The following is a 24,341-nucleotide window of genomic DNA, read 5'->3' on the forward strand; positions in this document are numbered from 1 at the left end:
GTTGACCAGAGCAGTTATCATAACCAGATGTCGAGTTGTGTGGACAAATGGCTGACATTGGAAATAAAGAGCTCTGGTCAATACGAGTTCTTTTAAGGGTTTCTAGCAGGATAAGAAGGCATCAGAGGAGCAGTTTGCAGGATCTTACACATGAGATCTCTTTCAGCTGCCACCTCAACTTTTAATGCCCCATCTACGCAAAGTGATGTGGCATTATAGGTGTTACAACACACCGCTATATTTACTGATGCAGACCCAAGGATTTAGATGCAAATTTGTCTTTCTTAAATGTATTAAAATGTTTTAGGGGCTATAAAGGCAGTGGTCAAATGCACAGCAAAAGTCCCAGTTTATTTCTGCTGTAACTCTCACAAATATATTTTGGCTTGAACAGCCTCCATCAGTGAACTGGTTAATGCAATATTTAACCCTCTTTCCTGATCATGTCTACAGCTAATTACATAATTAGTGGAGGCACTGTAACCATAATAACGTGTCCCACACATCTGCTAATTCCAACAACAGGCAGTAGGTAGGCCTATAGTTGGTATGCAAGTCACAACCTGTCCCCATGACAACTGCTTTACCCAATAACCTTCATGTTTTTTTACAGCATTGTGTGTGTGTGTGTGTGTGTGTGTGTGCACTTGTTATCCCTGTAATTATATTTGCAATATAGTCATAAAAGGCTGTGCTCATATTATCACACATTTATGGCCGTTTCTGTTAAAATCTTACAGTTTAGACCTTCACACATGAAGCTTCAATGGGAGCACAGAAATCTGAACCCACATTTGTGGGAATCTAAGCATCACAATCATTTCAGCTGGCTGGTTTTACAAACTGTAAAGACAAAAATATTGAAATCTCCTCATGAGAATCATGACAAAAGTGAACTCATGTCGCTGCACTTGTAATAACTACTGACTGAGAATTTTGTCCTTGCTTCTTTTTACAAAGCAGTGAAGCTTTCTCCAAATCAAGGACAGGGGATAGTTTATTTCAAATTTGCATTATGGTGCTGGCCTGTGTCTGATGCAGCTTGTAAAAGGTCAGCTGTTATCAGCTGTAATCAGGCTTGAGCACATGAATAGATTAGAAAGATAAAACCTTCTAAAAATGTGACCAGAAAGACAGAACAAGAAAGTAGCCAGTATGGGAGAACTCCCTCAGGGAAACCAACAAGAGTCTGGGCACCTGCCTGGTGGACCTTGTAAAACTTCTTCTAACTCTTCTAACTTCTAAAAACCTATCTCTTCACTAAGGCTTATGGACATAACTCTGCTATCCCCGACAATCAATGCTACCATCATCCATTTTCGTGTGTTATTTGTTTTGTCTATATAAATCATTATTATTTAAAAGGAAAAAAAAATGCCCTTTTACATAACCAACTGCGTCTGTCAGTCTCATCATCATTCTCATGTTCTCATGAACAGACCAGATATTGAGCAGAGGCAGATTGCTCGCTAAGCAGAGCTGCTTCAGTATCACACTAATGAATATGTGTGTACACAGGGCACACATGAACTACTGAGAGGCTTTCAGATTAGAAGTGTTAATTTTCACCTTTGCTCCATTTTTCAATTTCAACACTGAACACACAACGCCACAAACGAATGTACATATTGTGAAATTGTATCACAGATGACCTTTTTCAGTTGTGTTGAAATATGGAAAGTTTAAAAGGAACAGTTCGGTGTCTAAACATGAAGACAATACAGTTGTTGTAATGCAAAACATAACAACACACTATTTCTATAAACTCTTGAAATATCTTTTCCTTGCAAAAACTGGATAAAACTGTGAGTGGGCTCTTCTCTCGTTTCAAATGACGTTTTACCTGTTTTGAGAATTTTCTTGTAACAAATACATAATGAGACAGACCGCTCATTAAGTATCACAACAATATAACTTAATTGCAAAAATCTCTTGGGCTGGTTACTTTACATTGGAAATAGGAAACAAGTTAATTACTAATTATAATATTAATTTAGGCATTATTATTATTATTTTCTGAAATTCATTTATGGGAAGAGATAGAGTTGCAGAGCATTTTCAATGCATTTTGAATTGCCAAATAATTTTGCCTTATACATACCTAATTCTTTGAAATATCTGCTTCCATGTTCCATGGTGTTTTTTTTCTAGCTCAAAACGTTAGCAGTAGTTTGTTTATCTGGGTGAATCTGAATTCGATCTATTTGGCCCTCGTGATGCAAAAAAAAGCACCTGTGCCCATTTAAGCACCTGTTCCTTTGTAGGTGTTTTGAGGTAAAAGCTGGAAAAATGTTGCTGGTGACTCCAAATCCGTAAATGATTTATTATTCAGGGAGAAAATCAGGCCTATATTTAACACGTTCATAGTCTAAGCCCACTGTAGAGGCAAGACTGTTGAAGGATGTTTCATTTCAGTTATCTCTTCAATGGTTCAATAGAAAACAACAGATATGAATTTGCACACAGAGAGTATAGATCTGAAAACTGAACTTCAAGTCAACCAAAATAAACTGTTTGTATATCCCCAAGCTGTAGTTGTCGCCAACTGAATGAATGTGCTTAATAGAGAGCGTTACAATGTATGAGGCATGTGCCAATGTTAAGAAAAATAAATAACCAAAGTTGTTCTTCAGTACATTTGCATAGAAGACGCTAGCTAAACCTAAATAATGTATTATTTTTGTCTTTGATACAGTATGTTTACTTTCCTATTGGACAAAACTGTTACTATAAAGCAGTGAAATTGGACCTCAAATGATAAGCATACTGAGCAGTTTTTAGTGCAGCACATTCACGCTAAACAAACCGTGACCTGACTAATGTAAGCACAGATGGAAGTTTCATACACAGCTGGTTTTGTGTCCCATCCCAAGGGTAAACATACCGTTTGGGGAAAAAGGCTCTATAAACAGATGCTTCTCTGCAAGGTAAAGTTACTTAAGCAACTTCACAAATAAGTTACAGGTTTTCGATAAATACAGAAAAGCATCAAAATCAATGCATGCCTCAACATCTGGACTCACAGGTGAAAAAATAAAATAAGATCAGTATAATTATTCAGCGGTGTTCAGCATATGGCATTGAAATGTATCCAACGTTATGCACCAATATTGAACCTTAAATGATAAATATATTAGGCTCCACACATATATAATTCATGGATTAAATGAGTTTAAATCCCTCGCATGTTGGTGTTTTTCATTGAAATCTTGAGTCACTTTATGTGTTAAAAATGCTAATGTATTTATGTTAGGCCATAAATTGACTGGTGAAATGTCCAGTGCATACTGGAACAGACTCACACCCCTTCATCAGTACAACAGTAATAAGCAGGAATGGAAATTAATGAATAATTTACAGTAGGGATGGCATCAGTATTGATTGACCTTGGGCTAGTTATAGGCACAAAAACAACAGACAAACAACAGTAATTTGTTCCTTTGGATTTCTTCTTTACTCTAGTGTCCAGCCTGATCATCACACAGTGGCACTGCATAAGAAACAAATCCTCTGGAAACTTCTACCAAACATGAACAAATATGCACAAAAGTGAGACATAATGGACCCGCACAGTGTTCTAGCATCAGCGTTGAAGCACTATCAGCACATTCAGCAAAGTAAGCGTTGCTCATTTTAGCACAAACGTTAGGGACAGAAGAAGCAGAAATGTCACATAAATGGAGCAGATATTATAGCACAGCTGGAAAGAGTGGCTGTATTAACCAATCTCAACAAAGAATTTCAGTTATCCAACCTTGATAAATATGCAAGGATAGACTGCAGGATCACTAAAAGTCCTCCAGTTTCTAGGTCACATGGACACCAACAGGATCGTAATGGTATTGTGGAATGAACCAGTCTCTCTGCACTGGGGGATTTAAATTATATAAAGCTGTGGTTAAGACGCATTTTAAAAAGTTGGAAAGTCTCCAAAGGGAAGCAGCACATAATGGTCAGTTCCTTGTTATGCTCATCGCAATTGGGTTAGCTTACTTCAGACACCATGGTCCTGCGTTTTGTGATTCAGTGCTTTAAATAATGCACCAAATAGGATTTCCTTGGACACACTGTGGTTTATTTCAGCTCACGAGGCTCTGCTGTGTTAAAGCAAGGTAAACACCCTCTACCTTTAGGCAGATGTGCTAACCACACTATGTCAGGGGAAACAGTAGTGGGCTAAACAGCCTGGTGATGAGCAGCAGGAGCTGAGGCAGATTCCAGTACATGCTGTGGCTTTCTGGCAGCGTCTACTGACAAGCTGCTCAGATGGTAAAGCAGCCAGGTTTGGTGGACCAGTTGGGTCCCAAATTTAGCCTGAGATGGGAAATTACTCTCATTTACACTGCAGCTGAAGATAATGTGGTGCCTAGACTGTGTGCAATAGGAGCAGATTAAGATTGGGGTGATTTAGGTAGTTTCCTGATATATTGTGGGGATCCAGTGAATGGTGTCTATGTCTATGATGGAGGGTGTCTCCTTGTTTACCTCATGGCCATACCTGCAGGCTCAGGCTTTCTTTGAGGGCACCGGCTATGAATAATGGCAGCAGAGATGATTAGATCCTGTCTGTTGATTTAAAAAGGAAACCTTCACTCACTGCTACATGACAGAGTCTAGTGATTGGTTAATTAATCAGACTGTCTCCAGGCCAGCACACTGAAAACAGTATAGTCTGTGTACAGCATCCTAATGCATACTGGCCACATGCTGCAGTATGTTAATTAACATTTTTCCTGCATATAGTATACATTTATATGAGATACATGGGGAAGACGTGTGATGACATGTATTGATGTTCATAATACTGTACTTCGGTGGCCCAAAAGAAATTCTCTAATGGCATGCCTCCAGCGCCTCTTCCACAGTTGCCAGGTTTATTGTTATTCATTTAATTTATGTGAAAACACAAAATCAGTAGGGTCCTCTACTTTTAATTCCAAGTGCAAACTACAGCAACCTGTTAACAATCAACAAATAAAATAACCTCTGTTCTTCTATTGTGTCGACATAGCGAGGATTATGGTAAACGATGTTGCACAGGGAGATGTACACTTCATAACCTCAGGCTTCGTTGTCTCAGGGAGGTTTTTGAAATTTGAAACAAAGTCCACATGTTTGAGATGTCTAGGAGTGAGAGGCTGTCATTGACGCATTACTTGAGCAGGTGAGACTGGAAATCTGATACGAGGTCTTTGTGCTACCTTCGTCAGAAGTTTTTCGAACACTGTTGATTTGTCGGCATAAAGTCATGCAGCTCTCTTGTAGTGTAAGATTTGTAAAGACAAGTTCCCAGAAGAGTGAGCAGCAAGAGCCTAGAAGAGCTTGCAAAGGAAACCAGGCACAGGATCTGGAAATTATCTAACAACAAAACATCACCATGGTTTTGTAATTTACCAGAAAATCTCCCTGCAGCACAAACCATACTGTGCACATCTCCCAAGCAGCTGTGCACCACAATAGGTGTCAAGCCCCTATTTTTCTTTTTTCAGCAGAAACAGACACACTGACACAGAGTACTGCAATTGAACTTCCTTTCAAGCCAAAGTTTTGCTTGATTATGCATTTTTCTGAGAGATCGGTGAATTAAAATCCCCAACAACCCCATCCATCAGGACTATTTTACTGCTTAACGCATTGTCTGTGATACATCAGTTGGTGTGTGCACTGCTAACTTGGCAAAGCCTGAAAGTACTGGCAAGAACACAGTTTAATGTAAATATTACAGATGTAAAAAATATGTAAAGAGCAAACTACTCCAAATGAACTGTGAGGAAGTAAAGCAGGTGGGGGGACGCTGCCATTAAACACTGAGGTGTTAGAAGGTGGCCGCATTGATCTGTTGTGTCTGTCTGTACATTAATTCTAATTCATTTTCAGGGACAGGTCTCTATTGAGCGAGCACGGCTGATTACGCATCGGTCTTTCCCTCTCTTTTGACAGGCAGAATCACCTCCGGACAGACGGATTCATCGCCCTTTATTAAGCCAAAGAGGTGTATACTGAGACAACCCAGTTCACACCATCCCATTATTTTAAACTCAGCATTAATATGTATCAAATGTAGATTTAAAATAGCCCAGTAAAATGTTGGAATGATTATAGGTTCTCCAGCTCATTTTTTAATTGAATTTACGCTGAACAGTCACCTCTTTATGGGAACAGTGCATGAACAAAGCCTTAACATCATGTTTCCTCCCTTCTATGGCCACCAAAACCACCTAACGTCCAATTTGTGATAGTGTGGTTGCTCCCCTTGTAAGCACGATAATATAGCAATTGAGCTGAATTCATCAACCACCAATCTCTGGCTCTCACATTTTGATCTTTGAACAGTCGTCCACAGCAGGATTACTACGCAAAAACAGTATATAGAGCAAAAAAAGATCAATCAATTTTGAATTAATTGGTTTCGTAGAAGGTAGAGCGTTACAACTGTAGCACAATACATAACCTGCCTTAATCACAGGAATTAAAAGTACCATGTTGTACCAGGTGGCATAACCTGCACTCTTCCATCATCAGCCGCAGTGATTTTATTTAAAAATGTAAAAAAATAAAAAAATAAAATGTAAAAAAGTTCTGACACCACAAAGTATACAATTCTTTTTTTCCAAGATCTTTGTCAGCACAATGTAATGTAGTTTAGAAACCCCAACAGCACTCACACCCCGTGGTTGTTACCGCTGCTAAAACATAAGCTCAGCATGCCCAGTACACTGAATTAGCATTCCACTGCGATTAACTGGTCTTAACACTTGTTCTTCTTTTGCCTGCTGATCTGCACAGAAATTGTGGCTATTAAGGAGAAACACTGTAGAGAACAGATCTGGAGGACATGCCAGAATTTCATTAGGGGTGTAACTGGATCCATTTTATGGCATGACTCATGAATTTCACCAATTTGGCCGTGTTACTATTGGTCATAATTGGCAGTTGTGTCTGCAATAGCGTTGGGCGGAGTGATTTCTCAATGAGTGATTACTCTGGCAGGAAGAAACTTTCATGTGGGAATAGTGATTTCTTCTCCCATTCAGAGGGTGAAGGATGTTCAGCGCTGGGTTTCTTTCAATGCATTCAAATTCACAGTGTGTTTTCCTAAATCTCCACAAAACCCTTTAGTCCTCTCAGTATAGTGTGGCTACAATAACAAATGCACACTAAAGCATAGATATGTGGTGCTTATTAGAGCTGGATTACTGTGATTGACTGAAGAAATAAAACACTAATCATTTATTAAACACTTTTTCTTTCCTGAGAAAAATGGTCTTTGCCAGATCGTTTCCTGGCCCTGGCACTCTGCTAGAACGTGAAATGGAGCATGGAGAAAGGCCTGGCCAATGCTAATGACTGATTTACTTTCTTTCCAAATGCATCCCCGTTTCAATAGCGCTCAACAACAAACAACCCATTAGAGAGGCTGAAAAATATTTAGAAATTGGTCAAATAAATCAATAATGGAATCCCATCAGGACATCCATCACACTTTTTTCTGTGAACATTTGTGTAATGGAGAAATTGACAGTAATGTCCTGTCAGCAATGTTAGATTAAGCTGACAGAGAACAAAGTAATTTCTGTCAGAATTGTGTCATCAGACATCTGCTTATCACTGGCAAAATAAATGAAAAGAATATAAATGTTGTTGTTCACCCAGGGTATGGACTTCTCAACACCCTCAGAATATAAATGTGAATGTGGAACACATGTTGGAGGATATGCTCCAATACTACTCCAATACACTGAATACTTTTACCTATCTCGACAGTGAATAAAGACTGTGATGAACAGAGGGAAGACTTGGGTCTATCTGTGGCCTCATTTCCACTGCACGGTATGGCTCGGCTCAACTCCACTCGACTCACTTTTGGTACCTGGCACTTTTCTCAATTTCGTTTTCCACAGGAAAAAAAGAACAGTTCCAAACGAGTCGCGCTGTGCCGTACCATGCAGTGGAAATGAGGCAAATGTAACATTTTACCTGCTGGACAGAGCATCTTATTTTGACAGTAAAGACGCGTCTCAATCATATTCATCAGTGTTTTCAAATGAATTGCTTAGGGTCAAATCATGGCGTAGAAGAGTCTCCAGCCATCATCCCTGTGAGTCTGTACTTAGGTGCTAGAGCTAAATGCTAACATCAGCTAACAAGCTGATAGTTAGCATGTTACCATTTGCAAATGAGAAGTTAGAAGAAGAGGCTGAGGGGAATGCCAATGTCCCCACAGTCAGTTCCTAATACAGTCATTTTTTCAGATTTAGCAGTGGGTTTTTAGCTGACATGAAAAATGCCATCTTTTTTAATTAAACATCACAGTCTCTGTGGGCTGCCATCAATTTTATGAATTTTTAAACAAGTCAGTACAACAGAAAACAAACACTATATGCACACAAACTATCAAAAATTATACAGAGAGACAGTTAAACAGCCCTCTCTGACTCTAAGGCTGCATTCAGACCAAATCCAGCGTTGCGGAGAAAATGGCAGTCCTCCCATTCATTTTGAATGAGCGTGGTGCGTTTAGGGTGCGGCAGTGGTAACCGTGGGGGGTCCCGCGAAAAACCGCAGTGGCAAAAAGATGAGACAGAACTTTTGGAGAAACGCAACCCGACATCACGGTGCGGCCTAAAATCACGAAGGCCACCGGTCGGATCGCAAGACCCCCACGAAAAGAAGATCACTCGTACAAGCCGGCATACTAGCAGCCCGGGTAAGGGGGTTAAAGCTCTTCTTCTTCTTCTCTTTTGTTGTTTGGCAAATTGCTTTTAAGTGCATTACAGTCACCCTCTGGATTGGGTGTTAGTTAACAACATAACGTCACACAAACGGGCGACGTAATGTCACTCCCACACCGCCGCACAACTCTGCGTTAATCGCCGCAACCACAGCATTTGGTCTGAATGCAGCCTAAGAGAAGCTTCCCTTTGAATTAGAAGGAGAAGGTCATTCAGTCCCAGAGAGGAATCAACACCAAACAAAGACAGATTTCACTGTAAACACTGTCGGGCCGTACCATTAATATACATTATACAGTATCATGCAGTAAATAAGGATACAGTTGTATGGAGGTATAGTCCAGTAGAGAAAGCAAAATACACCAAGACAATCATAAATCAAAGCATCAAAAAAACCTGTTAAAGCTGCTCAAAAAGCCAGAGAACCACTACTACTATTTGTATTTACAGTAAATTTTGTCAACATTAAGCTAAGACAACTCTTATGTAAGTCAGCTACAGGACTTTGTACAATAAACCCAACAAGACAGACCTCTTTCAGCTTTAAATCGTTAGGCAGTGAGCTGGAAAAGGAAGAGGATTAGACAGCATGTAAGCACTTGTATCTAATTCAGTTCTGATCTGAGACACAGATGACAGACTGGGATGTTAGAGATACATTAGCACAAATCACCCGAAAACAGACCGAGATTGAAAAAGGCAACAAATGAATTTAAAAGTAATACATAAGGCGTAATGATGACTGAGAGCTTTACAGTCGACCATGAACTTAAGTGGTAATCACAGTCATATTCACTAAACCTTTTACTGCTCGTTTCTGTGCCTGAAGCCATTCATTTCACTTTATCAAACTAGCTGATCTCAGACAAATCCCGCCACTGAACTTCACCTTTTGACCTTTCCTTCACTCACAGAATGGGTGCGAAAGCTGGTCCCAGTCACTTATTATGCAACTGGCTGCTGCCCTAGCAAATCAGATCCTAATTACATGCAGATTGCGAGAGTAAATTGAACACAGAACTTTTGCCATGTGATTTCATGTACATAAATCTTGCTTTCTGTGTGCAAGAATTGAAGACTTAAATAAGAGGCAAATTAATTTTACTATTAAGTATGCAGTGCCGTCATAGTAAGATCATGCTTCTGTACCAAACATTTCACTACAAGTTCATGTGTAATTGTGTATGTAACAAATAAAATGTTTTACTTATTCTGCCAGCACTGCCAAAAGTTGATGTAACTGGTTTCTGGCTGATTGGTTAAAGGCCATCATAAAAGCAGACATATGAATGACATTCAAGATGCCAATAAAATTATTAAATATATGATTCAAATTGTCAGAAACCCTGCTCAACAAAATCCTTCAGATTCTCCTTTTGAATGATAATCAGTTGACAGGTTCAGAGAATTTGCTTTAGCCCTTCTTCACCCATGTGTGGAATCCAAAACATTGAAGCACAACATCAAGCAATAACAACAGAGCATACTCTGTTTCTATCTCTGCACAAGGCCACAGCTGGAGCACGGCCTTATCCCAGCATGCACTGGGAAAAAGGCAAGGAGGGAACACCCTGAATTCTTTGCTAGGGCGGTGAACACACTAATATATGTCAATCACACCTATGGGCAAATTATTTCACGTCTCTCAAGGAAACCCATAGAGAAAATGTAAAATTCAAACAGGAGGAACACAGCAGAGATTCAAACTCACAAACTTCTTACTGTAAGGCGATAACAGTGCTAATCACGAAACCACCATGCTGCCAGTCTAAATTATTTTGGACAAATTAAGAAACGGAGAAAGACTGTTATATATATATATATCGACCTCAGCAGCTTAGTTCAGTTCCAGAAAAAAATCCCAAATAATTCAGCCAAAGTAAATAAACAACCATGTCACAAACAAGCAATCAATATCAACTCTGAATAATGTAAAGGAGTGGAGCTTTATGGGCAGGTTGATTAAAACACCACAAGACAGATGACTTGGTGAAAGTAAGAGAAGGAATGAAAGGCTTACACTGTGTTGCATTGTCCTCCACACAACCCTCTGGGAGCAGCAGAGAAATGAAGAAGAAAGAGATTTAATTGGACATTGGAGAAATATAGAGACTGAGAGGGAGAATAGAAGCACAAGAATGTCTATTAGTTAGTGAAGCAAAAAGTTAAATGATAAATGGCGCTGCTGAAATATTCCATCCACCAGCCTCATCTCACTATAAGATTTGGTACCTAAACCCATTTCATTCACAATGAATTTCCCACTGTGAAATCAGTTTACAATCTGCTGCCATCAAATCTGATCGATGCTAAAGATCGGGACCTGCGTACAAACAGCAGCGTCACGTGGAGAATTAGCCTGAAGTGGTCTAATAACAGTAGTTATTTCATTCAATTCAATGAACTCAGCTTGGCAAAATATACATGATCACTTAATGCATTGGTGTCTAGCACAGATGTATTTCAATATTGTACTTACCCTGTGCAACCCAACGCACTTTTCTTAGAAGAATGTTTCTCTTTTCTATTCCTCTTTTACAAGAAATTAGTCTGAGAGCATGTAAACATGAATTATTAAAGACAGGACTTTCTATAAATGTATTTTTGGTTTTTAGTAATGTTTTCCTTTCACACCCTTTTTGATGTGTATGTTGTCAAGATTGGTTAGAATTTTCCTACAAATCCTGTTTGTAAAGATATGCTGAATTCAAGAATAACATTTTAAAGGATCTGGCCATGTTTCACACAACCATTGTAATACACTCAATGTGTTCATTTCTTACAATTACAGCTAGAATTAGGGAGTATAGAGTACTTATGAAGGCAGACACAATACACTCTGCAGCCTTTAATCTGCTTCTCTGCTCCTGCATATTTTCCATTTTAATCCTGTCAAACAACTTATATAGCAGTAGATTAGCAACTGTGCCTTTTATTTAAAAAGGACAACAATGTATTTAATAAATGGATTTGCCAATTGGACAGAGGATTACAGAAACATTTTTTAAATGGATTGGTCAAAGGACAAATTGATGAAATATGGTTTAATAATATCCAATCCATGCTCTGACATGTTGTAGTTGTTATTCCATATTCCATATCTATTCATAACACATTTGTTCAAGGGAAAAATCTATAAAGGCTTTTATGGACACTACGTGGTGTTATTACTGTTTTAGAATTAATACATTCTAATAAAACAGATACTGTATGTAACTCAGTTTCTCTGCTTATACCATAGAAGTTTGCTTTAATTACCGGTCCTCCTTTTAACATTCACATCTATAACAATAGTGCAGCTTGACATGCGAAACATTACATTATGGTATCAGATTTAAAATCGTTATGTATATCATTGTGTATTAGAGCTTTGTGAGACATCACAGCAGCACACATTCTGTAGCAAAAGGGGAAAGGATGCACAGTTGTAGGCTACAGAGATCTTAGTTGTGGGACCTGGTTTAACGTCTTGTCAACTTGAGGGCCTCTGTGTTGCTATATAGAAGATCTTGACACAGACAGCCTCCTACACATTGTGTTTCAGTGGCATGATGTGGTGCAATGAATCTTTTTATAGCCTCAATTAATGTCTTAGGATTTGTCATCATCCTGAAGTTTGGTGGGTGTATGTTGATTCTGTTTTAGCCTCTTCAAGACTGATTCTCCGAGCAGTGCAAATTCTGGAAAAAGGCATAGCTCATTTTTTTGTGATTAGGAACATTTTGTAATCTGATCTAATGGTTTCTGCTCTTTTCCTGCAGCAATACACACTCTGAGGAATATATCCTAAACAATATGTCCAAGAAGTTTATGTGGAAAAGCACATGACATCTCTGCAACCTCTGGCGCAGAGAGTGTAAGAAACTGAAATATGTGAACTTTGAGCACAGTGTGGTGTGGAGTCAATATGGACTACATGAACATGGACTTACAATGATTTTGCTTGGACTCTTTGAGGGACTCTATTTTTTTCTGGCCTTTGGACTTGAGCCCTGGTAAATTGGCTTCATGCTCAGTATGCCTCCACCAATAATATGTCAAACATTCTCAACACACTTGCAGCTGTGAAAATTGGTTGAGCTGTTAAACTAAAAAAAAGAGAAAAAGGACAAGTAAGACTTCTTCAATAAAACCATCATGAATTGGCTGTTCCAGCCCTAATTAGGCTTCAAAGTGAAAGCCCAACAATTAGAGATTCATTTTAGGAATGAGTTGGACTTCTTAAGCAAATTATTCAACCCAAGATTCGTTTCTACCGATACCTCTCTCTAAGAACGTATCTTTAAATGCCTATTTCATATCCTCCTGTTAATGCTGATTATTTTTAAACTATTCCTTATTCCATGTCACACTATAAATGAAACTATAAAGTTTGATTGAAATTACTTTTTTTTACTTATTTTATTTTACCCATTTATTCATTTGTTTATATATTTTCCAATTGCAGTTTACAATATTACTATAGTGACTATACTTCTTATCTTGTCTCTGTACGTACCAGTCTTTCCAGGCTTGTTCCAGCTGCTGTGGTTGGCCTCTCTTCAGGGGTGTAGGGTCTGAAGCGAGCACTAAACACATCTGAGATGCCGCGTGTAGACCTGCCTATTCCTGATGGCTTTGGTTGACCACACCCTTGAAAAACCTAAAATGAACAGAGGGAGATACAATTACCACAGAGAGGGGGCAGGCACAAAGGGAACGTGAAAGAGGATACAGATTGTCTAAAAAGTTTTTTAGCATTTACAGTATCTTGAGGAAATTGCCTGGTTTTGCAAAATCAACACAATATTTTCCATTATTATGTGATGTGAGCTTGCTGCTGCTGCAGAGCTGAATGGTTAGAAACCAGGTTATCAGCAGTCCGAAGCTGCATGAACTATGCACGGAGCCAAGGCTAAGTCTATTTCTTTGTGGAATACACATTCATTTTGATCCCACAAAACTTTGTAGTAGTTTGCCTACACCACTGACATTTTTCCCTTCAGAAGCCTGTGTCAATTTGCTCACAGCACCATTTCTGGTCTGTGATTTGAGATAGAAAACTATATAGAGCCAGCTTGGAACCAATGCTGTCTATCAGTGTCAGAGTCTCCTTTTACAGGAAGTGTCACATTGGTGGCAAAAACCATCATATGTTGTTACTCGCTTGCGATTGAAAGCCATTGTTATAAAACAACATAGAGTCTTCAAAATGAAAAAAATCTCATCCATTTTAACTGCTGGTTAAAAATTTGAATGAGCTTTTATTTACTGTTAAAACTGATAGTAACATATTGGTTGTGTATATATATATATATATATATATATATATATATATATATAAACAAAGCAGTGCTGGTTAAATGGATGAGATTTTTTTTCATTGTTGTTTTATAACAATGGCTTTCAATTGCAAGCAAGTACCAACACATGCTGGTTTAAGTATATACATATACAGTGCTTAACGAATTTATTAGACCACCACCCAGTGTAAGGTGTTTGCCACTGCTGCCCTAAATTAACAGTATTACTGATTACCAAAATATTTTATGTTTCTGTAATGGTTAATCCACCAGTATGTGCAAGCCAAGCTCTTTAATCAAAATTATATCTTTAATGCTAAAATATAATTATTGTTGTTATCCATGAATTCTCAAATTTACTGTTTTACAAAAAAGCAGAACAAAATAGTAAAGCACATTATTATTTTTTGATTGAGATGCCAAATTACAGTTATTTAATTGCATTCCTGAACAGAAAATTTTGTTTTGTGGTTGCAAGAATGCAAGCTGTTATCAGGGCCATAGGAGGTCATACAGAATATTAAGATTTTTGATTAATATATGTGAATAAGGACTATTTAGTTGTTCCAGTTTGTTATTTGCCTAATAAATAACAATACAATTTTTATTTTGAAACAAGTTTTTGACAGATTTCTAAAATATTTGTGTTTTCTCATTTTTATGACAGGTGGTCTAATAAATTTGTTAAGCACTGTATATATATATATATATATATATATATATATATATATATTGATATACAATTATTTTCATTCATTCATTATGTCATTCTGAAGTGCAACCATGACATGAATATGTGTGCATATGTGAGTGACACACTGAAAATAATTGTATATCAGAGAACACTGTTCTCTTGGATAAACACTGAATTTTACAAAGATAATGGTTTTAAACTTTCCTGAAATACAAACTAAAGTTTTGTTGTTCATTCACAAAAATAGAAGTGCAGATCTACTATTACTTGAACCTCACGTTAATCAATGTGTAGTTCATAGAGGTTCATTGTGAGAATAGATTGTTTTCAGATGGCTTGGTCTCTACAGGCCCAAACAACACACCTCCAAACAGCACAGCTTATTAGCATTCCTCTCTGGCCTGTCTGCTGGCCCCTGGCTCAGTATGTGATGGAGCACTCTAATGTGCTACATGGCTGTCAAGACAAGAGGCTGTCTTTTCTCTAATATTTATCAATTCCTCACCATGATTACAATTCCACTATCCTGTACATCACACAAGCAAACCGATTTTGAACAGGTCCAAGAATGAAAGTACCATGCAACGTGGCCTGATATATGCTGCACAGCTTGGCGACTGGGAGGAAGGACTCTTTATGGTTAAAATGTGAATGTGGGGAAAGATTGTAATCTCAGAGCAATCTGTCAGCCAAGCACAACCTTGCAGGCATGGAGCGTCAAGTACACAGACACTGGGTAAAGTTGTAAATTGCAGCCCTTTTGATATGGAAAAGAACGTGACATCTAATTCACACTGACCTTTGTAACTCTGGCATGGAGACAGGCCAGAATACACCAAAGGATCAGAATAAAAAGTTGAACTGCAAAAACCTGCCTTTTGGCAAGAGAGACAGTAAAACAATATTCTGTGAATGATAATATTCTGAATGTGCTGCTTCAAATTTAGAACTAATCCAAAGACTTATTAGCAATTTGAACTCTAAAGAAGGAGGAAATTAGTTGCGTCTCTTGCATGTTAAACTGTCTCCTAAAAAAATCACCATTATATACTATTAAATGGTTTGCCAATTATATTACAGAGGAAACGTGAAGACCAGAGTTCCCGTTCTGCATCCCATGTGTGGTTAGGTTTAGACTGGTTTTGGTTAAATATTGAAAGAGTAAATACAACCTGTCTCAGGCTTCAAGACAGTGTTGCCATGACAGGATATTGTACAATACATCAACAGTGGACGTTTTGCGATATATTCAGTGTGACCACTTTGTGACTGATTTTTAACAGGGTTGTGTATTGAAGCCTGTCACTGTGTTCTACGTGCCATCCAAGGCTTCCAACCACATACTGTATTTACATTTTAATACACAGTGTGACCGTATTTTCACCCTCATCACGAGAATTCAGATCGATAAAGAATTGTTGCAATAATTCAAAATAACTAAGTTTAGGTATACTCATACAACCCACTTATTATGCTCATTATTTACCTGTTTACCCCCCTTTCTTTTTCTTTTCACGTTTTGTACAGTGTCATTGTAATTGATTGTAATTGTAAAGATATATCACGGCATGGCGAACAAAGATACGAAAATACGGTACCTTGGCTGACACTTGCATGCTGTTGTCCTGCATGGTCATGATAGCCTCAGAGATCTTGATGTCGACTGGCTCTATAACTGCTTCAATGTTGAAGGGTCCCTCCAGTCTGTCTGCCACCAGCAACATAGCATCTGTCATAACACAGAGGACACATGTCAGCTCAGAGATATTAAACACACACATTCACACATTTTACTTCTTCTGTTCACGCACACACGTCAATATGTTCACATCATCTTTGAGCTTTAACAATACTCAATTAAAAATCCTCAGGGTGATGTGCTCCATCATGTGTCTTTGACATGGGTCCAACTAAGAGTACAAAGAACGGGGCCTTCTCCAAATCAGTTGACTGCCAATGATTACAAACACAATAGGAACCTGCCAGTACCTTCACCAAAAACACACACAGTGTAAAAAAGGGACAGGGAGATGGAGGAACTCTGCTGTTTGTAAGAGGATGTGCGACATCAAGTAGAAATTAAATTTCAATGTGCTAAGCTTACAAATAGCTTATACATAAAACAAATCATTGATTTGCATACATGCTAATCACCCCAGTTAGACAGAGAACGACAAGACTTGTGATTTATTCATCTGTTTGCATTAGTATTTTTAGATTGTGAAAGTATATCAATACATTCATAAAGTCATGTCTATGTATCGTGTTAGAAATTACTTTTTAATTACATCTCAGTACTTAACTTAATTCTTGTTATGTCAAACATGAATTCCATAAGACACCAAAAGCATGCAAATATTTAACTTTGCCATTATGAATCACTTAAACCCAAACTCACATCTAATCAGGTCTGTAGAAAACATCAAAATTCTTTTAACAGGTACAACAATAGTCAAAAAGAGAGAAAAACAAAAACAAAAACATGCCGGTACCATGACCTTATTACTCTGGAGTCCTGGCATGAATCAATACCTAAAACAGATTACCTGCCAAACTGCCACTTTTCATTTTCATTAAAACAATGCGATATTAATGTGTTCACACAGAGGGATGGTACTATTGATCACGTTAGACTGGGAGATGTCAGCGGTAAAAATAATATGTCTGATATTTTCATTAGACTCCATCTTGTCTCTCAAAAAAGTGATTAAAAGTCCACCAAGTCTTGTTTGAGGGGTCAGCGCCAGTTAAGTGGTAAGGGCCGAGAACAGTGATATCAAGAGGACTTCCATCTCACTGACATTTGCAGGGATGTGGACCAGTCAGGAAAAGCCTCTTTAATCCTATGGGAGCTACTCCCTGTGAAAGGGCTGCAGAAACACAGTTCTTCATCCACTGAGTCTTTAGCAGTAGTAGAAAGGCAGAGCAAATCATTAGATCATAAGTGATCATAACTAGAACTTTGATTCAGAGTGATCATTGGCCTCTTGTGCAGCTCTATAGGCTTAGGAGGCAAAGCCTGATAACCACACACTCTGCTGCTGACACCCCCAGCCTATCTGTGGCACTCAGCCGCAAGCCAATTGGTTCCTACTGAGGACAAAAATCACAAATACGGTTTATACTTCCATTTTGGAAAAAGGCTAAATAAATAAAACAGCTGGGTACTGTAGTTTCTCGCAAACATTAGTCAAACAAGAATAAATAGTGTTTATGTTGGGGACTATTTTCAGCTGCGGATTTAATGCACTGGTGAGTATTTACAGCAGCAGGACAGAATATGCGGGATCAACTCAAAATAAACTGCAGTGCCCAGGTTCATTATAAAGGAGGATCATATCAGCTAGTACAACAACACCAATGGAAATGTCTAACAGGATCAATTCATTGTTAGTTTTGGTCTTTTTGTAGAATCTGTTTATATTACAAAAGAGAAATACAGTAAAATATCACCAGCTAAGTTATCTTGCTGTCTTACCACTATTGATGTCTCGTTGTTTCAGCACAGTTCACAGTTCAGTTTAAAAACCTCACTAGTGAGCTGGGAGAAAATTTGGGCCTTTGGGAGCAAAACTAAACTGAGCACTTCAACAAAATCAGGGCAAGATGTCCTCATACATAAATGACAAACCAGGTCATTTGTCAGTGCTTTCCATAACAGCATGACTCATGAGAGTTTTCTGATCTGCCACCTTGTAGTTCAGGTATGATTATGTTTAGGCAACTGACACTACTTGGTTATGGTTAGATAAGACTGCTTAAATGGAAACCGATACTGACTGACTGTTGGTAGGAGAGGGGACTTGAGCCCTTATCTTAACTGTCAAAGCTGCACACTTGTACTGCAGCGACTGTTGTACAGAATAATTTTAACATTGTGCATTGTAGCCTGGTGTGGAAACTTCAACTTATTCAGTAAGAAAAGCTTAGGAGCCTTGTAAAATTGACAAATAAGATCATTGGGGTAAGTCAGGTATAGCTCTCACAATTACAGTGTAACAGGCCGGCGCTGAGGAAAGCCAATACCATTCAAGACTGTCCTGACCAGCACCTTGCAGAATGAGTTTGAGCTCCTGCCCTCAGGCCGGCATTTCAGAGAGCCTGTCATGAGACCTATGGAACATAAAGCCTCCCTCCCCTCAGTGGCTATTGACAGGGCGGGATATTAAGCTCACCCGCTTGACTGAGGGGAGTGATTTAGAGGACAGGTGAGCACAGAGGAGAGGGAGCACTAGCCTGTTTAAAGAGAGGTGAATTAAAAGCATAAAGATTAATACTCAAACCACTTAACATTGAATTAAGTTGTAATAATGTCCAGGGGTCCTGTCTCAGCCTAGCAGAATTAAGCGACCATCCAGTGCAAGATCATCATCAAAAAAATCTTGCAGTGGATGGTCGCTTAATTCTGTTAGGCTGAGACAGGACCCCTGGACATTATTACAACTTAATTCAAGTTGTAATATATATATATATATATATATATATATATATATATTTATATATATATATGTATATATAGCCATATAGCTATTAACATGCTATATTCTCAGTGGCTGAAACGCAGAAGACGGATGATGACAATCAAACAAACAGAACTGAAAAAAGTTGATACATCACCATTGAAACTCATCCTGATTGTATTGTTCACTGTTTCACCTTCATATTTTGAACCCTCTTTGTCTAGTTGTGATCTGGAGCTAGGCAGAATTCCACTATGCGTACTGTGTATGTGACAATAAAACTGGATTTGATTTGATAATAGTACAAAAGTCACTAATCTATTTATTTTCTGCACTCACTTTTATTAATTATATTACTTTTGGTGCATGACAACTGTAGCATCTTTTACTATTTCCATTTCGTTTTATATTCCAGTTGTGTGCTGATTTACTATACCTTTACTTTACCTTGGTGAATATTGCTTGCTTTTACATTGTCCTACTGTAATTACCTTATTGGGTTCAACTGCTTCTTTTTATGTCATAGTCAGTTCCTGATTTGAGGTTGCCTGCGATTGTCAATTGTTTTTTAACCTTTTCCACCTGCACACACATATGCTTACAGTAATTGGAAAATCCGAGGTTAACAGAGCCTAACTTAATTCATGACCATGTTAAAGCAACAGTAACTGACTTATGACCACCTTGATTAGACAAAGACAGGCGTGTGTCATATGTGGGTTAAAACATGTTCTTATCTATTATATCATTCCGTTAATTTAGTTTTACATCATAACACTATATCATTTTATTACCACAGGTATATTAAAAAGCATGCAATTCAAGACAATACAAAGACAGCAACCATCATGCTAAACCTCGAACGACTGTCGAGGTTCTGCCAGTCTGGATGTACACCGTTTAGTATGTACAGCATTTGAGCGTCTTGGACAAAAAAAAATAACATTACATTAACTAATTTTTTCTTCTTCCAAATAAACATGTTCATGGTTAAGGTTGTGTAGGTTCTCAGCCAGGCCAGTGCTTTTACAGTGTACTGAATGAATCGAGCTACAGATAGACTCCCCTCGTCTGTCTGTTAGTGGCTGTACCTTTGAAGAGCACTCCTGTTTGTTTACTCTGGAGTCTCAAATTGGGCGTGATGCTTGGTTAGATTTCCATCAAGAGCTGGCTGGAGGTCATTGCAGGGTGCCAACCTTAGTCCTGTGAAATCTTCAGCAACCTATGTTTAGCAGAGTACAGCTCTAATGCTCCCGCAGAAATAGCCTCAGTGGGATTTCAGAGTAGAGGGGAAATTGGCATCAATTCTGTTACTCATTCCATAAAAGACCTAAATGATACCCTCAGCTGAGTTCTGACAACCTATTTTTCATATAGCTTAATGAATATTTGATGGATTGAGAGTATGAGTCAGCCATATGAATTGCTATGAGGAAGGGTTACTTCTACATGCTTAAATAATTTCTGAAACTTCTGTCACATACGGGAACACTTTAAAGACGATAGGCTGTTGATGAAAAGCATCTTAAAGATGAATCTGTTCTAACCATAAATCATTAGGAGGGCAAAGAAAAGCACATATTAAAGTGCACAGGCTATGCTGTTCAATTTCACACAATTTGTTTTTAGCTTGTGAGGTCATAACATACTATCACCTTTTACTACTTCATCTGATCACCACCGTATTGTCACAAGTGTCTTACCCTTGATTGGTCCTGGATCTTGTTTGTCTGTTCAGGGGATTTGTTGCCTTATTTATTTGGGATAGTATCTAGTTGAATCCACACTCAATCATGATAAACTACACATAGTTTGAAAGCACAAAACCCCATGATTGTATTTGTGGAAACCATTTTCAAGATTCCAAGATCTCTGCCACAATGGGTGCTTATTTTATATCACTTTCATGTAGACTAATTGTGACTTTCTGAGTCCAAAGAGTTAACTTTCAGAAGAGACCAGGATCAGGACTTCAAAGGGTTCAAGCAACCATTTGATTTTAAGTATGTAATTTTCAGGCTTGCAGACAATGAAATCGGTGCTCACTTGAGAGTATTCTGACTTTGATTTTATTCAGATTGCACTCTGTCTATTGCCAGACTTGAATTATCAACCAAGATTTGAATTGATTTTCAGAAATATGTTTTTGTTACTTGTGGAACTGCCTACTGTTTGACTTCAAAATGCTTTTGAATACTGGGTTCCTGATGATGTAAGCACACTAAGAGATCGCTAGTTTTAAAGTATTTATATTTCCACTTTTTTTCTGTCTTCGTTGCAGATTTCTGATGCCATTGACATTACTCTTTTAACTAGGACCACTAACCTGAGCACTTATTTTACAAATGGTTTTATAAATGCTTTTCTGTTTCCCCTTTATCTCATATTGATCTTGACTGATATATATTTGTTTTGGTATCAGTTTCATGTAATGATGAAATTTCCATTTTCCTTATATATTAACACTTTAACACTGAGTGTGTCGTCGGCGACACGTTTGCGCCAGCGCACTTTGGATTACCATAATGACGTCACGGTTTGCGCTATCGGAAAAATTCCAACGGTTTCTGAAAGCTGAGACTTTGCGCTTTACAGCCAACATGGTGTCATTACGGTAATTTCACTCGCGCCTCTCAGCCAAAATAAGCAAAAAAGTCCAGGCAGACATTTTGAAGCTTAGGTTTTATCCCTTTAAAACCTAAACCTGCAACGTCTCAGCTTTCAGAAACCGCTGGAATTTTTCCGATACGGCAAACCGTGACGTAATTATGGTAATCCAAAGTGTGCTTGCGCAAACGTGTCTCCTACGACACACTCGGTGTTAAAGGGTTAACAATGGATTTATACCACCATTCATCCATCTATCCATTTATCCATTGACTGACACCGTGGGGTGTATGGGCATGGTTGTTTACTGCTGGCTGCATGGTGACAACTTCCTCTTTTTTTTTGCTTCAGGCTGCATGCTTGGTTATTTTCTAATGGAAAACTCTCCTTTTTTCTCACCCAGAGGGATTTGGAGATACTCCAACAAACTACCTGCAGAGTCCCTTGGGGGACACAGCAGTCATTCATGTGTGAATCTGCGACAAACCTACAACTTTTATGTGAACATGTTGAGAAACAAAGTGTGTTACAAATTATCAGGGGCATTTTAACCCCTTGATTTTTAATTGCATAATTGCATTTTTTCACTGGGATTTCTGACATATGTTTCTGATCAAATGGACTGCTTTTACTTTTGATCATTGCATAGTCAATGCAATTATGATGTGGTGAGTGGCACTGGAGTGTTCAATAAATACACCTACTATAACACCAATTTCACTCACACTACGAGATCCATCCAATCCCATCCGTTATAATATATGTGCTCTCTGGTTTCTTGCCCACTGCAGAGAAACTAGATAGTTTAAAAATATTGAGAAGAATAACACTGACAAAAAGTCAAAAGAGTCTGTGCCTTCTTTCACTTCATTTATAATTTTACTGATATATACTGATCTGAGCACATTGTTGATTTCCTTGAGATATGATTTCGTAAATACAGTTTTTGAAGGATGGAGTAGGTTGACATTTACCTAAATGAATCTAATGGCCAACAAATGTTTGGGAGTTAATATTGACTTATCTTCTCGTTCATTGGCTGTTGCTAGGATGACTCAGATTTCAGTGCAGAAAAATATTGCACTATTTCACAGCACATACACCAGACTAGCCCATGTGAAATAAAACACATAAGAAAAAAAAATATTTCTCAGCTCTGCATGACTGCTCTTGAGTCAATGGGAGGACCAGAGTCTCAGGTCTTGCAAATTCGGAGCACAGAAATGGTTCAGTCAGGCTTAGACTGTGTTCAAAATCATCTTGTGTGACCAAGTCTTTAGGATTTAAAGGCATATCACTATCCCAATTATGTAAACTGGTAGCTGAAATGTCACATACAGTATGAGGCTGGAGAAAAGGTGTTAAACACAGACTAAGGTATTGAATTGTTTCATATTTTTCAATTTTTACTCCCCTTGACTATATGTTTCCAATGAGCGTCAGCAACAGTTTGTTATTGTCCTTTCCAGTGTTGATATGAATTAATTGGGGGATGATTCTTTTGCACTGGAAATGATGAACATAATGCAAAGAGAATTGCCACCCAGTGCACACAAATGCAAGTCTGCCCAATGATTTGAGTTGCAATGATGAAAATGGAAAGAATAACTTTCACCATCTGCCACTGCAAACTGGAGAAAATGTGTGCATACAAACATAATGCATCCAACAATAGAAGTTGATGGCACCCTGCATACATTTCCAGAGACGGTGGATTACTCCATTGCCAATGGTGGTATTTCTCCACGTACTGGAAATTGCACTCATCATGACAAATGTCTTTTGTCATAGAAACAGTGCATGAATAAGATCAGTTTCCCTAAACTCCTCCTACAACATACATGTCATGAAGACATTGGAGTGTACCGAAGACAAAAAAAAATGTTTTGCATTTAATAATGATGGCGCAAAAATGATGAATAAGTTCATAGGATAACACTTAATTTTATTCATTGACAAATTCCCTTAAAAGTGTTCTGTACGCACACCATAACACTGTTCAGGGTAACATAATGAACATGGCCCATGTAGAGTGGTTTATTCTGAAACAACAAAACAACTCTGCAACTGCATCATCGACCTGGAGAGTAGCTCCATGTCAGGGAGACATCACAGCGTCACTGAGCATGCTCAGGGACACGGTTCCTTGTTTACATGCTTTGCTAGTTTGACAAGCTGAGAGGAAAACTACACTGTCTTTGTTCAGTGAGGGAATGTGTCACCTAATACAACAGTATGGCTCTTTGATGTGTTGTTTGTTACTGCTGTCTCTTTTTCCATTTTTTGTCTATCACAGCATATAATTGCTACTCAGCACGTGTGAAGAATTCATGGAGTGCCTCTGGGAGATTATACCAGTTCAAAATACAGTACGAACACTGAAGCTGGAAAAATCCAGATGATAATGGTAAAACAGAAACTATTTGTGCATTTACTATTTGAGTTTAGCTCTACTGTTTTTCATAATCAAAATTACTAGTTTTCTATGTTTCCTGGGCAGCATCATGACTCTACCGTTAGTCCTGTTCAAAAATCTGGGTTTGATTTCTGACCCTAGCTCATGAAT

The 24,341-nt window shown here is 38.2% G+C and overlaps 1 protein-coding gene across 1 annotated transcript in view; it reads right to left on the reverse strand.

The window, feature by feature from the left end:
- The window catches only part of gpc6a (glypican 6a), a 124,062-nt gene that overhangs the window by 12,624 nt on the left and 87,097 nt on the right, over positions 1-24,341 (reverse strand). The window contains exons 5-7 of the mRNA XM_070902969.1: positions 16,307-16,437; positions 13,231-13,374; positions 10,753-10,782 (exon numbers count right to left, since the gene is read on the reverse strand). Coding sequence (XP_070759070.1) covers positions 10,753-10,782; positions 13,231-13,374; positions 16,307-16,437 — 305 coding nt within the window. The remainder of the gene's footprint in view (positions 1-10,752; positions 10,783-13,230; positions 13,375-16,306; positions 16,438-24,341) is intronic.

Source organism: Enoplosus armatus, chromosome 1, assembly GCF_043641665.1.
Source record: "Enoplosus armatus isolate fEnoArm2 chromosome 1, fEnoArm2.hap1, whole genome shotgun sequence".
Lineage (NCBI taxonomy): Eukaryota > Metazoa > Chordata > Actinopteri > Centrarchiformes > Enoplosidae > Enoplosus > Enoplosus armatus.